Below are 13,919 nucleotides of genomic sequence, written 5' to 3' on the forward strand. Positions count from 1 at the left end.
ATATAAATATATCAGGGCTTAGTGTAATGTCTAAACCAGGTCAATGACAGGAAAGAACTGTCAGCCTTCCCAGGTAGACCAGACAGGAAACATGACCAGATAAGCTAATTCTACTTTATTCTAAAGCTACATTAACAGAATCTTTCAAGTCTGAAAGTATAAATCCACCGCCATCTCCTTTACAGCCCCCAAAATTAGGGAGGTTTTGCAGCTACGCTGTCTCTTATCTGACTGTTCCCTAGGCACCATCTCTTCCCCCCATCTCCCAAGGTCTTTCCCACGTACCATTACAGGAACTGACAATTCCTTGGGAAGGAATAAAAGGGAATCAGCTGGAAGTATGAGAATGGAGAACTTAAAAATAAATTATTCCTTTTAAAAGGGATTTGTTTTGAATCAGGAAAGTGACTTGAAAAGAATTGAGGCACATTAAAAGAATAAAATTATTATTTAAAATATTGAAAGGTGGGACAGAAACAGAATTGGAAAACACGGAATAAAATGTTCAGGAACATGTAAGCAAATTTGAAAACAAAGAGGTAATTAGCAACTGAAAATGTAAGTCTCTAGTTGTTTAGATAGAAGAAAAACTATTTGGGATAGTGCTATTTAAAAAAAAATTGCATAGTGAAGATCAGTTTTGGAACCTAATATGGACATAAGTACAATCATCACACCACTCTATTCCACTTCATTTCTGTTGTCAGATTAGCCTCCTTCCAATTAAAATGATTTAAATGGAAAGAGATACTTCCTTGCAAGAACATTTTATTTGTTCTCACTATAAAAATAAATTCTGAAGTGAAGCAGTTACATGCATTCATCTACACCACCACTAAACAGCCTACTTTGCAAGATCCATGAGTGGAGATCCAGTACATGTGTCCTTTGCTGTAATTACAGTAGTTTAAGAAGCAATTGAAGTCAGCAACTGAAGTCAGCCCAGTTTTACAACTGCTTCGGGGAACTCCAGGGTATTTGCTGTGTCAAGAAAGGTGAGAACCTCTTGAAAAAGTTATGTATGTTAGTCTGGAGAAGATTAAGAGGCAGCACGAATTTCTAAAAGCCCTGTTTTCTGAAGATGGAGCAGACTTGCTCTCTGTTGTTCTGTAGGTTAGGACTAGAATGCACGTTTCAAATTATTTCATATTCCTACAGTGTCTGTGATCTAGCACTGCAAAATATGTTTTGTTGTTGTTGTTTTCAGATCTCCACTAAGGTTTTTCCATCACATCATCTACTTCTGCTATATTTTTTTCTCTTAATTAGAATTGTTGGCAGATGTGCTTTTAGCATCTCCCACTATCCTATTCTAATATCTGTAATGTGTTTTTTTTTCCTACCCAAATAAAGGACTTTGCATTTGTCTCTGCTGAACTTCATCTTGCTCCAGCTTGTCAGGGTCCTTCTGTATCTTGATTCTGCCCTCCAAAATGTTTATTGTCTCCCCACAATACACAGGTTTGATAATCATCTCTTCTAACCCCACGTCCAAGTCATTTATAAATAGGTTGAGCAGCACATGGCCTGTAATACTCTGCTTGACAGTTCTGTCCAGTGGGATATGGAGCTAGTGACATACACTCATTGGGTATAACTGTTCAACCAGCTCTGTAGACAGTCCAGCCCATATTGTGCCATCTTTTCTACTGGAATCTCATGGAAAATTTTGTCAAATGCTTAATCGATCCTTTTCAAATGCTTATCAATCCTTTAAATTATCTGAAAAGAACACTTTGAAAATATGTGACATGGAATTCATATCATAAACAATTATTTCTTGTCTTGTTTCCCAGTGAATTCTAATTTCTTCCTGGAGGTGAAAGAGGACACAGGCATGAAGCTGCGGCAGTCAGTATTGGATGCATTTATTCTGCTACCTTATCTCAGCATATGGATTGTTGATGGTGAGTGCTTAATGTTTCTTGCCCATTATGATTATTACAATTTTGAAATGATTTAATGTAAATCTCTGATGACATCGTCATGATAATTGGCTCTATTGTTAATAGCTTTTAATGTCTAACTTCTATTTCTAACCTTCAGTTGGAATCTCCCCACCTTAAAGGGGAGGTTATCTGCCATCCCGTTGAAGAAAACTTGATCAGTTCCGTAGGAACTATAACTGAGTCATCAATTCCTACCCAAACCCTAAATCGGTGTTGTCCAAACTTGGCCACTTTAAGATTAGTGGACTTCAACTCCCAGAATTCCCCAGCCAGCATGCCCTAAATCATCTCAGAGACCATGTTCTGGATGCTTTCTTATGCAGAAGTCCAATAAGTACTAAGCCAGCCCCTTACCTCTAGAATACCCTATCCCAGTAAGGCATTCCTGGGTCCATTTATTATTTTTCTAATGCCGAAACATTTTAATTCTCTTGCTATTTTTAATATGTTAATACAGTAATTTAAAATTTTAGATACAAGTGTTTTATAGAACCTTTTAAACTCCTCTGCCTGCTGTTATGCTTTCATTGCTTATATATTGTATTTTTATTTGTTACTATTATATTTCAAAATGTTTATGCTGTGCTTTCAACATTGTTTCAATGCGGTTGTATAGTTTTTAAGCATAGAAATGTTTAATTTGAGTGTTATTAATTAACAAAACTTGCGTAGATCATGTTTCCCCAGTGTTGGTCCCTCCAGAGGTATTGGATATGGCATCCATCATTTCTGACTTTCAGTCATTCTGGCTGGGCTTGATAGGAGTTGAAGGCCAAAGTATTTTGAGGACTCTTGTTGGAGGAAGCTGCCCTACACTCTTCTGTTCCATTGAAGGCAGGCACAAATAAACAAAAATAACAAAAACAAAAGTGTCCACTAGAAGACCTAGTGGAAAATATGTCCTTATTGGTAGAATACATGGTAGGATCCATACTACAAAGTTAAACTGGGTTATACTCTCCCCTGCTGTCATACCAGCATTAGCCATGGTTAGATGCCTGCTAAAGTCCATGTCTTAATCCGTGGTCTTCTGCTGCTTTCCTTTTTGCAAGTGTTATTACTTGTTTGCTTGTTAAGTCTGAACAGGCATAGCACTAGAAACAGAAGGAGCAGCAATAACACTCCACTAACCCCCTTCTTTTGGGCAGCTACATGGATGGGGATCAGAGCAAACACAAATAACTCTGTGGCAACCATAAAAAGATGGGGAACAGGGCCCATAGGAGTCATCTTAATCATCTTTTCTTCCAATTCATGGAACTGAAATGAGAATTATAGTCCCCAAGAAGGGTGAGTTTGGGTACAGGTCTCATTTAAACATTGAGCAACATAGAAGTGAGAAATTTAATCTCTTACTAGTAATCTCACTGGAAACAATGAGCATGAAACTGAGCAAACTCAGGGAGGCAGTGAAGGACAGGAAGGCCTGGCGCAATATGGTTCATGGGGTCACGAAGAGTCGGACACGACTTAACGACTAAACAACAACAACAAATTTATGGCAATAAAACAGGCCTACCCTTAATTTTTTTTTTAATGAATGTTTAAATGTAGATTTCTTTCACATCTTTAGCCAACTTTGCACATGCAAACACATATGCGGTTCAATGATTGGCATAATAGTTAATAAACAGCTGATAAATTAAACAACCGAATGAGTAAAAGAAAGGACTGTTAGCCAAATTTAAGCATATATTCAAAAATAAAGACTTCTCGTGTGAAGTCTTACACTAGCCTTCCCCCACTTGATTGGGAAGCCATGCTGTCAAGGGATGATGGGGTTTATAGTCCAGCACATCTGAAAAGCATCTGGTTAAGGGAAGCTCAAACTTTAGAAAACAGAAATCTGGCAAAGTGCTAAAGGGAGACAACTAAATACACTTTATCTGATGTTGTGCAACCAGAGAAGCTGGGCAGCTGGAAAAAAGGCTTGGCAACTGGAGCAAAAACTTGGCAACTGCTCTTCCAACGCCTGCTGGTTCATCTGTTATACCGTAACAACCTACTGAGAAAGCAGCAGCTGTACTTTTTACACTGAATATTCTAATTTGCCGCAGCAAAGTTGCACTGCCTTGTACTCTTTCATCTCTAGGGCTTGAAATAAATATGTAATGCTGAAAGTTTGGTCTGTGTCCTATTTGCCATATATATAAACTGCCAAAGTATTCAGGATAGCATGGTTGAGTTTGTTCTTAACATATTTGGTGATCAGCATGCTTTTACGCTATTTTATCTGAAGTTTCACAAATTACGTGTCTTTGTTTTAGCCTCACAGACTACAGGGCTTATCTGGGTTAAGGTCATAGTAAATCTGCTAGGTTTATCTCAAAATTCGAATTACAATCCAAGTTGACTCACAGAAAGACAGTGTACGAAATAGAAGGAGAGAGAGAAAGAGTCAGAAGACAAAATGAGTCAATTCCAAGGAAGTCTTTGCAGCTAGGAGTTCTAAGATGAAGGTCACAGAAGGATTCATAGACTGGCTTTGTTCCAGTGGCATTACTAAGTTCAGGATTGGCTGATCAGGGTTGGGTTTTTTCATCAGGATACTGCTGGGTAGCTTTATTAGATCAGATCCAGCTGTTTCTTGACAGAGCCGAACTCTTCCTCTGTTTTTTTGCTGCTCTGTCTTCAGATGTGGGTTTTCTCAAAGGCTGAACTGAGGAGGCTCTTGGTCTGGATCAGAATCTGCTCAGGCCAGAGCAGAGAAGATACCTAGTTGTTGGTTTGCATGATTGCTGAGGCCTGGCAGCACAGGATCTCTTATATGAGATCCCTAGTTTGGTTCTTGTTTGAGGAAGACTCTTGAGACCACTGCATGACAGTCTTAAAAAGGTTGTAGCTATGATTTTTTCATTGTTGCCTGGCTTTAATAATGGATCCAGCCTTTCTGGTCCAAGTCCAATTCTTTAGCAGTTGTAAGAGCTGAGGCTAGTGAGGCAGAAACCTTGAAAATGTCTGTTCCAAAAGTTTGTTATAATAGCTGTTTGTACTTGAGACATATATGTATATTATTGGCTAAAATATGTGTGATCTCCTTGTTCCTTGATTTCATGTTTACTAAACCTTGGGTTTAATTGGGTTTTTTCCTTTAAGTATTGAATTTGAAACTCAGTAGCTTTATTATACAACTTTATAACCCATTTATATTTCTTGCCTGTATTTTAGCAGTGTGATACTCATTTCTGTAAGATGTTATTCGTTTCTTTGGGAAAGAAAAACAGGATAGAAATAAACAATTATGAACACAGTGCCAACAAAGGCAAATTCAAATCCACATGCTAGGCTCATAACCACTCTACTAACAATAACTGATTTTGTTATTTCAATTCTTCAGGACAATCTCCTCCTGGAAAGCCTAAAATAATAAGTTGCCTGTCCCAGGGAAATGAAACATTTACTTGCCAATGGGAACCTAATTCAGATGGGGGTCTTCCTACAAATTATACTTTGCTGTACAACACCATTGGGTAAGAATATATGGGAAAGGAGGAGGGGAGCAACTCTTATGTACTTTGTTCTTCACATAGATTCAGAAGAGGTAGATGCCCCTTAAGAACGAAATTACCAGATATAAAATAAAAGAATGCCTGTTACCAAACATAAATCTAAGCCATAATTTTAAATTAGGATTACTTAAACAAGCCACAGAGGCTTAATTTACACATCACTCAAAGCTATGTTTGTACATCAAGTTAAGTCCAAAACAAACTTTACTGTGGCCAAACATTTTAAGTAAAGCAGGCCAATAAGTCACAATTTCCCTTCACACAAGAAAGTTCCAGGACTTATTACTGTTTGTCCATAAATGTCAGTTATATTTTTTTCAGTAGTTTCATAGCTTAGATGCAATTGTGGGGAAAATAAACTTGAATTGAAGTACTTCTTGTTTCTTTGTTTGTTTGTTTGCATCTTGTTAGATTAGTTCTTATTTTTGTTGTCATTCAGCCTCTTCCAACTTTTTGTGAATTGGTGCATATATCTTCCATTTGCCATTCAGGGGACATCCATAACCAGCATTTTGTGTCATGAGTCATTTAGGATTGGCTCCAGACCTGATTACCCATCCAAACCACTCTTTTCTTAGCCTGCTTTAACGTCTTGTCTTTTGCGATATTGGATGGGATCTACCTCTGTGTCCTGGAGGAATCTAAAACTCCAGCCCCACGGGTCCCTTCATATCCTTCTCCACCCTCCTAATCTAATGATGATTTCATTTGCCTTTTGCTGCCAGAGCAGACCCTTAACATCTCTAGGAGAGTTGGAGTATTTCTTTCGGCATCCATAGCTTTACAAAGAAAAATGTTCTCCTGATTTGAAGTGTTTTAAAATAGTAAAAATGTTCTTATGCTTTTTATGCTGTTTTATCTCTTTATATCTTTCTGTTACATCTCATTGGGCACTGGCCAAAGACAATGGATGGACATTCACTAAGCAGTTTAGTAATTTAGCATTTCATTATTTTAGCATTTTTTTCACAAAGTAGTTTTATAACTAAAATGTGTGTCTTAATTTGAGTTTGGTAACCCTTTTCCAAAAATTGTATAAAATGCTGGTCTGTGACCATAATAATAAAGACACAAATAAAAATACAACTAAGATATGTATGAAAGCTTGATCCCTGAAGTAGAGCCAGACATTCTGGAAAGTGATTAAAGGGGGCCTAGAAAGTATTTCTAGTAACCAAGGTTCAGAGTTGAAGGAATCTTAACAGGATTGGTTAAAATCTTGGAGGGTGACACAGTTCAAGTAATACGTGCAGTTTATAAGCAAGTATAGAAAGCTTCGCAGTGGGCAAGGGACTGGAAAATAGACATTTATATTCCAGATACAAAAAAGGGCAGTGCTAAACTACTGCTCAGACTATTGAATGATTGCACTTATCTCAAAGGCTGGTAAGAAAAAGCTCAAGGTTTTGCAAACCAATCTTCAACAATACATGAGAATGAGAACTGCCAAATATTTAAGTTGGATTCAGAAGAGGCAGCACTGCTAACATTCAGTGGATAATGGAAAAGCCAGGGGAGTTCCAAAACAATGTCTGCTTTTGCTTCACTGATTATGCTAAACCTTTTAAATATGGAGAACACAACAAATTGTGGATGGCCTTTAAAAACATGGGTGTACAAGGACACCTCATTTGTCTTTTTGCATGATGACTAAGAAGCAACAGTTAGAATAGACTATGGGGTAACTAAATGGTTCAAAACTGGAAAAGGAGTGTACCAAGGTTATATACTGTCACTTCATTTATTAAATTTACATGCAGAGTATCTCATGAAAAATACTGGATTAGAAGAAATTAAAATTGCTTGGACAAACTTCAACAACCTCAGGTGTGCTAATGATACCATTTAGATGACTGGAACAGAGGAAGACTTAAGAGATCTCTTTTTAAAAATCCCTTACAATTATATCTCTCACAATACCAACAGAATGCAAATAGAATTGAAGTAGTAATAGATTATCTTCCTTTGCTCAAAAAGTCACAGGAATTGTGACTTTTTATGAAATAAAGAGGCTATGGAAGATGGTGCAGAGATCATACTGAGAACAAAGTTATGTATTGTTAAGGGCATAGTTTTTAGAGGTCTATAGCTCTAAACAATGGATCATCAGAAAGGCTGCACAAAGAAAAATTGATGCCTTTGAAATGTGGTGTTGCAGAAAATTGTTGGGAATACTTTAGACCCAACAATTTGGGGTCTAAAGTATTCCCAATCTTTACTTATTGAATGATACAATAAATCATTCAATAGTAGGTGAAGTAAAGCTAGACTTCTCTCTGGAAGCACTAGTAATGAAGCTGAAGTTTAAATCTTTTGGAGACATAATGCAAAAGTAAGAGTTGTTAGAGAAAACTGATGTTTGGAGAAATTAAAGGCAATTAGAAAAAAAAAGCCAACACAAACAAGGTGGCTATATGCCATCGCTGAAGACAGAAGCATAAGCTTGCGAAAACTCAAGCAGTTGCTGATAAGCAATCTTTGCAAAATAATGTCCATTGGATCAAGATGTTTTCTATTCAGTTCGTTGTGCAAGACAACCGAACAACTAAGTGACCATGTGGATTGTTGCAGCCCAGATCTAGTAGCCTTAGGTCAATTAAAAACATGAGGGAGGAATGACTGTTGTAGTTTTTCCCAGTCTGGTACCCTCCTTATATGTTAAGATTGCAGTTCCTAGTATTTCCAGATAGCCTCCCAACACATCTGGAAACTACCAAGTTGATTTACTGCCATTGTATGGTGCTTAGGTGACCAGTAGAGCTCTTACGTTAATTCATTCCTATGAATTTCAGCTGAACTTGATTCCATGTTGTATGCTTACAATAGTAATGTTAATTTTACACTAGCTTTTAGGTAATTTAAGTATATGCTTATTTGTTTTTATACATATAAACAATTCTGTATTAACTATTGCTTTACATGCTTTTATTTCAGTGAAGAAGAGACCCATGAATGTCCAGATTACCTATCTGCTGGCCCCAATTCCTGTTACTTTAATCAAAGAGTCATCAGGCTTTGGCAAACGTACAACATCAGTGTAAAAGCTACCAATGATGCAGGAAGTAATATGTCTGATCCTCATTATGTGGATGTAAAAGAAATGGGTAAGCACAGAAGCCAAATGAAACTCAATCTTTTATTTTGCTCTAAACTTAGAAAGAGAGAAGATGGCATAATATTTCAACATCATTATTTTCTCAAAGCTAATCTCATTGTACGTGGAGGAGGCCAGCAGTATTTGTCATCGATTCTGTTGAAAATCAGGAAGGAAAAGAATGTTGGACTGAAATGATTTCATCCACAAGATCTGTGGCTCATTTTAAAGAATAGGTTTCATGGGTTTGAAGACCCCGATTTGATTCTTGATATCTTAGTTAAAAGAGTTGTCAGATAACCAGATTCTTAAGATGAAATGCTGGAAAGATGGGTAATACTGATTTAGGTTTTTCTCATTATGCACCTTATATCTTTTGGTTTGATACTATAGGAGCCTGGTGTCCTCAGATAGGTTGGACTACAATTTCCAGACATTGGGAAAGGCTGACATGCAGAATTATAAAAGGAGGAATTCTTGACAAGAGCAGTAAAAATACTGATATCTGAATTTTCTTTTGCATAGTTAAGCCAAACTCTCCCATGAACCTCTCTCTGGAAGTCAAAATGATGAATGGAACAATGTATGTATGGTCAAAATGGTCACCACCTCCATGGGTCAATGATTCAGCATTATGTAATTATGAATTACGACTAAAGTCTGCAGAAGGAAAAGAATGGGAGGTAAGAAAATTGCATACTTTTGCTAGTGATGTTAGCAAAAAAATAGAAAGGCCAGCTGTCATCATTTCCTCAATTCAGACACCATGCTTAAACCACAGAAAAGTTTGCTTTCGGCTTAGGCTCTTTACATATATTTACATTCAAACAAGAAGAATGAGGTAGGAAGGACCGGGCTACAGCACACGGGCAGAATACATAATTGGCTTGCAAAAGGAGTCCAACATCTCAGGAGAGTGAAATCAGGGAGCAGAGTGCATATCTGAAAGCTTGGAGATCCACACTAGTCAATAGACAGGCAATACTGGCTAGGTGGACAAATCATCTGGGTTGCTGTAAGTCAGCCTTCCAGGAGCTGACCTTCATCACTGACTTCAGAGGACTAATAGGTTTTAGTGTGGTCTGACTCTTGTAGAATAAAGGGGACAGAATCTCAGTGAAACATGGATCTCATTCTTTTCCAGGACACAATGCAGTTGGAGAGGGCCATAGCTCAGGAAGAGAGCACAGTATTGCATGAAAACAGTCCAATCTTTCTATGTAGGATTAGGGTACAGTAGGGTGGTCTTTGGCTTGTTACTTATGTGAAATGATCTATTGCTGAGGGTTGTTGCAGTTAGGCCAAGGACTATGTACAGTTAACTCAAGGCTACATGCAGTCCTAGCACTGTAATCCCTCACCCCCTGCCACCCCTTGTCAAAAACAGCCATAAGCAGTGGCAGAACCCAAGGGGTGTTTCCCTCCCCCAGAAAATCTCAATTCTTCTCCTGTTTAAAAAGATCCAATTTTCCATTTGCCAGGGGTTAGATGGTAGTCATTACTATAAGGGTAGAATTTACCTACTAGGTGAAAACCTATACACAGGTAGATTTCCTAAGCGTAGGTTGATGCTTAAGAGAAATGAAAAAGGACTACATAAAACTTACTGTGTGGGTGAATATGTTTTATTACAGGAATGGCTATAGAATGTGAGGCCAGCTTCTTCTGTATCTTTCATGTAACAGTTTCCATGGAGGAACCATTTAAATTAGTGAACAACTCATGTGGTATCATCATGTTAATAAGAAGGAAGCAAGCCCCTTAGATGAAGAATAAATAAATGAAAAATGTTTCTGAGAATTCCAAGTGAATAGACATTTCTGCAAATAAATACCAGAAGGAGTATTAAACTAAGAAACATTTTCTTGAACAAGGATGAAAAAAGGAATCATTCAGTGAGAGCTGTGAGATGGATACAGATGTTCATCCCAGAAACAGTACTGGGTGGTCATCAGAAAATAGTTCACAGTTGTTTTTCTCCTTCCTAACATAGCACTCTCTTTACAAGAGAGAAGATACTAATAGAAGAGAATATGTGTAACTCAGGGTTGAACTGTGGAGTCCTTGGGGTTCTCTGAGCTTGGTTGTTTTCTTGGAAATGTTTTGTTACCTGGCTAGGTAACATCTTCAGGGCTAGCAAAATGAAACGTTTGCAAGAAAACAACCAAGCTCAGAGAACCCCAAGGACTCCAGAGAGAAGATGGCTAGGTCTGGATGCTTGCTGGGGCCAAGTTCCGAAATATGGCACTCATATGGCCTTATTGCATTGCTTGCCTATTTATTCTTGAACCCAATTTTGAGGTCTGTTTCCATTTCAGTATTAAACTGTTTTATTGGACTTGCAGTGCTGGGTAATTTTATAATCTTCTTGATTTTAATTGATCTTGTCATTGTTTAAAATATGTATTTTAACGATGACTGTTGTTGCCATAAAAGTATGTTTTAACTATGACTGTTACTGGAAAGGTTTTGTCCTGAGCATTTATTTATGATACGAGAGGGAGAGAGATTCAAAATGGGTCTGTGCCATTGGTGGCGTCACACCAAACAAAACCTGCAATTGATTATATGATTCTTGTTATGAGCCTTTTTTCTTTCCTGAGTGCCTGGAATGGCCAAAGCGAAGAGGCATGTGAAGCCCTTGCGTAAATCATAGGCTGTCTGATTATCTGTCTAGCTGACGTTTTTGTATGCACGGTCTTGGAAATATTCATGTTATACATTTATTTGTAAGAATCTGTTTACTGTGATCCTGAAAGTTTAGGATACTTAGAGCTATAGATGATCCTTTCCCAATGTTGTCTTCTTCATACATTCTGGATTAAAACTCTACACGCTGCCAGGTAACAAGGTTATTGGCCATGCTAGAAGGAGATCTCAGATTTATAATCCAATACATTTGAAGGTCAACCTAGACTAGATAATACAGATTCAAATATGCCATATATTTGATCTACTGATGTGACTTGGATTTCATCTTTTTAAAACATGGAGATGCCACCATTTTCATCATTTCCATTGCTGTTATCCCTTTGCAGAATTATTTTGTGGGAGAGCATATGCAGCATAAAATATCTCAATGGCACCCAGGAATTAAATACACTGCTCAAGTTCGCTGTATAACAAAACATGGCAAAAGGAGTGCGTGGAGCCCAGAAAGTTACATCCATCTCCGTAGTGGTGAGTCAGTCTCTTGAAACTTGGAAAGTCAGAGAGTCGATATCTGACAAAAATGCGGAGCTGAAAAATTGCAGAACTAATATTTAAGGATAGACTTATATGTTACATGCAAGTATATAATAAAAGCTACTGATTTGTGTAGGCCAAACAGTTGGCATATAAGCAGCTGAGCAATAAGTTTGCTTGCAAGTTTTCTGTAGCATCTTTCCCAAACTTCTCATCTGCGTCCGAACCTCTAGGGATTCAAGACATGTTTATTTTGTTAAAAAGGAGCGTCAGAAGAGGCTTGAAGCTTATTTTGAAACGATTGCAAAAGAGACTCTAATAAAAAGTTCTTCCACAGTTCTAAAAAGTACAAACAAAACCAACGTAATATTGACATAGTTGAAATGCAAATTTAAAGAAGGCAGCAACATCCTCTTTTTAAAAAATGAAGTCTTGCTCAAATGAAGGAAGAAGACATAAAAGAATGTGAACTGACAAATGAATCTAAATTGACAACAAGGCAAGAGTAGAAAAATATGAAGATCATACTGTTAAAAATATAAAGATAGGTAATAAAATGGGAGTCGGTCAAATAGCAAGAAACTAGCCGGGATGGTAGTTGGAGTACCTGGCAATAAGACAGAAATTATAACTAAAATAAGTTGTGAAGACTGCAGAGGAGCAACATTCATTCCTTACATTAATCTTTTCTGGGTAAAGTGTCAGAGAGTCAACGACAACTAATGTTTGTAAACTGCCCAATAGCTGAAGTTCTCCATATACGAGGCTGCCACCTTCTCCTTAAACTTCACTGATCCTTACCAGAAGGTAGGTCAGATTCGAAGACTAGCACTGACCCAAGGCATCGTTATTCTGGTGCCAACATGGGGCACACTGATTGAATAAATGGACTATTTTCTTACAGGCCTGCCCCCAGGGAAACCAGTCTTCATAGGATGCCGCTCTCCTGAAAAAGAAACCTTCACTTGCTGGTGGAAGCCCAGCTCTGAGGGAAGTTTGCCAAGAAACTATACGCTGCTCTATAACAGAGAAAGGTAAAAGTTATAAATCATCCTCAGAATGGATTATTATATAATTTTGCATCTCTAGAGACGCTGGCTCTTAGCTTTCTCCAAAGGACAACTTACTAATTTGTAAACAATAGCAATAACTTCAGCAGTCTGATTTGTTTCCCTTTTTCTACTTGTGTTTTTCAGAGATAAGAAATACTATGAATGCCCAGACTACACAACAGCGGGGCCCAATTCCTGTTACTTTGATAAAAAGCATACATCACTTTGGATGACATATAATTTTACTTTAAAGGCAATGAATGAGATGGGGAGTAGTGTGGCGGACCCTTATTATGTGGATGTAGCTAATATAGGTATGCAGAACAAATTCTTCTGAACAGAAAAGATGGCAGAATGTTCAAAAGATTCTAAGAATTTACCTGCATCTTACTGTATGTAGTATCAACCACCCTCCATGAATGGCAGTGAAGGTAGCTTTATTAAGCATCTAATAGACTAAAATAAGTGATTTTAAGATGACATCCAGCTTGGTGAGTCACATTGTGCAAGCAGCAGATTTTCTGTATAAAAGAAAACCTGGACTTGCCCAGGTGTGTTTTAAGAAAAACGTGGAATAGCAATCACTGAACGGGTGTTCTTCAAACTTGGCAACTTGAAGATGTGTGGACTTCAATTTCCAGAGTCCCCCAGCCAGCACTTCTGGGAGTTGAAGTCCACACATCTTCACGTTGCCAAGTTTGAAAAACATTGCACTAAACACAGAGCTCTGTTTCTTCATGAATCCAGTCTTTTTCCAAACATACAATATTGGGGAAATTGCATTCATTCCACTTCTCACAACAATAGCCTTCACTTCTGGCAGACAGCTCTTTTTCTGTTCTCTTTGCTAGCCAAGGTCCTCCATAATCTGTCCCCACCCTCCTGCTCGCTCTGCTTTGGCATTCGAAAAAGAAATAGTCTCATCCAGTCACAAAAGATCTACTTCCTTGCTGCCTCCCAGCAACTCTTTCTCATCAGCAACCATCTTGCAGAACTGCCTGCCCAACACAACGGAAGGGAATGACACCATGAGGCACATACATTCAGTACTGGATTGATTGATTGATTTTTAAAAAACACTACTGCTATCTACTTTCAAAGAACAGAGCCTGCTCTCACACAAAGAATT

At 37.9% G+C, this 13,919-nt stretch overlaps 1 protein-coding gene across 3 annotated transcripts in view; it reads left to right on the top strand.

The window, feature by feature from the left end:
- The window catches only part of PRLR (prolactin receptor), a 167,421-nt gene that overhangs the window by 133,574 nt on the left and 19,928 nt on the right, over nucleotides 1-13,919 (top strand). For 2 of the 3 annotated variants that reach the window (XM_007426679.4, XM_025165705.2), the window contains exons 4-10: nucleotides 1,797-1,907; nucleotides 5,287-5,419; nucleotides 8,393-8,562; nucleotides 9,078-9,235; nucleotides 11,591-11,732; nucleotides 12,643-12,772; nucleotides 12,935-13,104. In XM_007426679.4, the coding sequence (XP_007426741.2) occupies nucleotides 1,797-1,907; nucleotides 5,287-5,419; nucleotides 8,393-8,562; nucleotides 9,078-9,235; nucleotides 11,591-11,732; nucleotides 12,643-12,772; nucleotides 12,935-13,104 (1,014 nt within the window). Of the gene's footprint in view, nucleotides 1-1,796; nucleotides 1,908-5,286; nucleotides 5,420-8,392; nucleotides 8,563-9,077; nucleotides 9,236-11,590; nucleotides 11,733-12,642; nucleotides 12,773-12,934; nucleotides 13,105-13,919 lie in introns of those variants that run through there. The other variant, XM_088152923.1, reaches the window with a different exon arrangement.

This window comes from Python bivittatus, unplaced genomic scaffold (assembly GCF_059951505.1).
Source record: "Python bivittatus isolate LINGU-HERP-01145 unplaced genomic scaffold, Pbiv_v1 ctg000570_np1212, whole genome shotgun sequence".
Taxonomy (NCBI): domain Eukaryota; kingdom Metazoa; phylum Chordata; class Lepidosauria; order Squamata; family Pythonidae; genus Python; species Python bivittatus.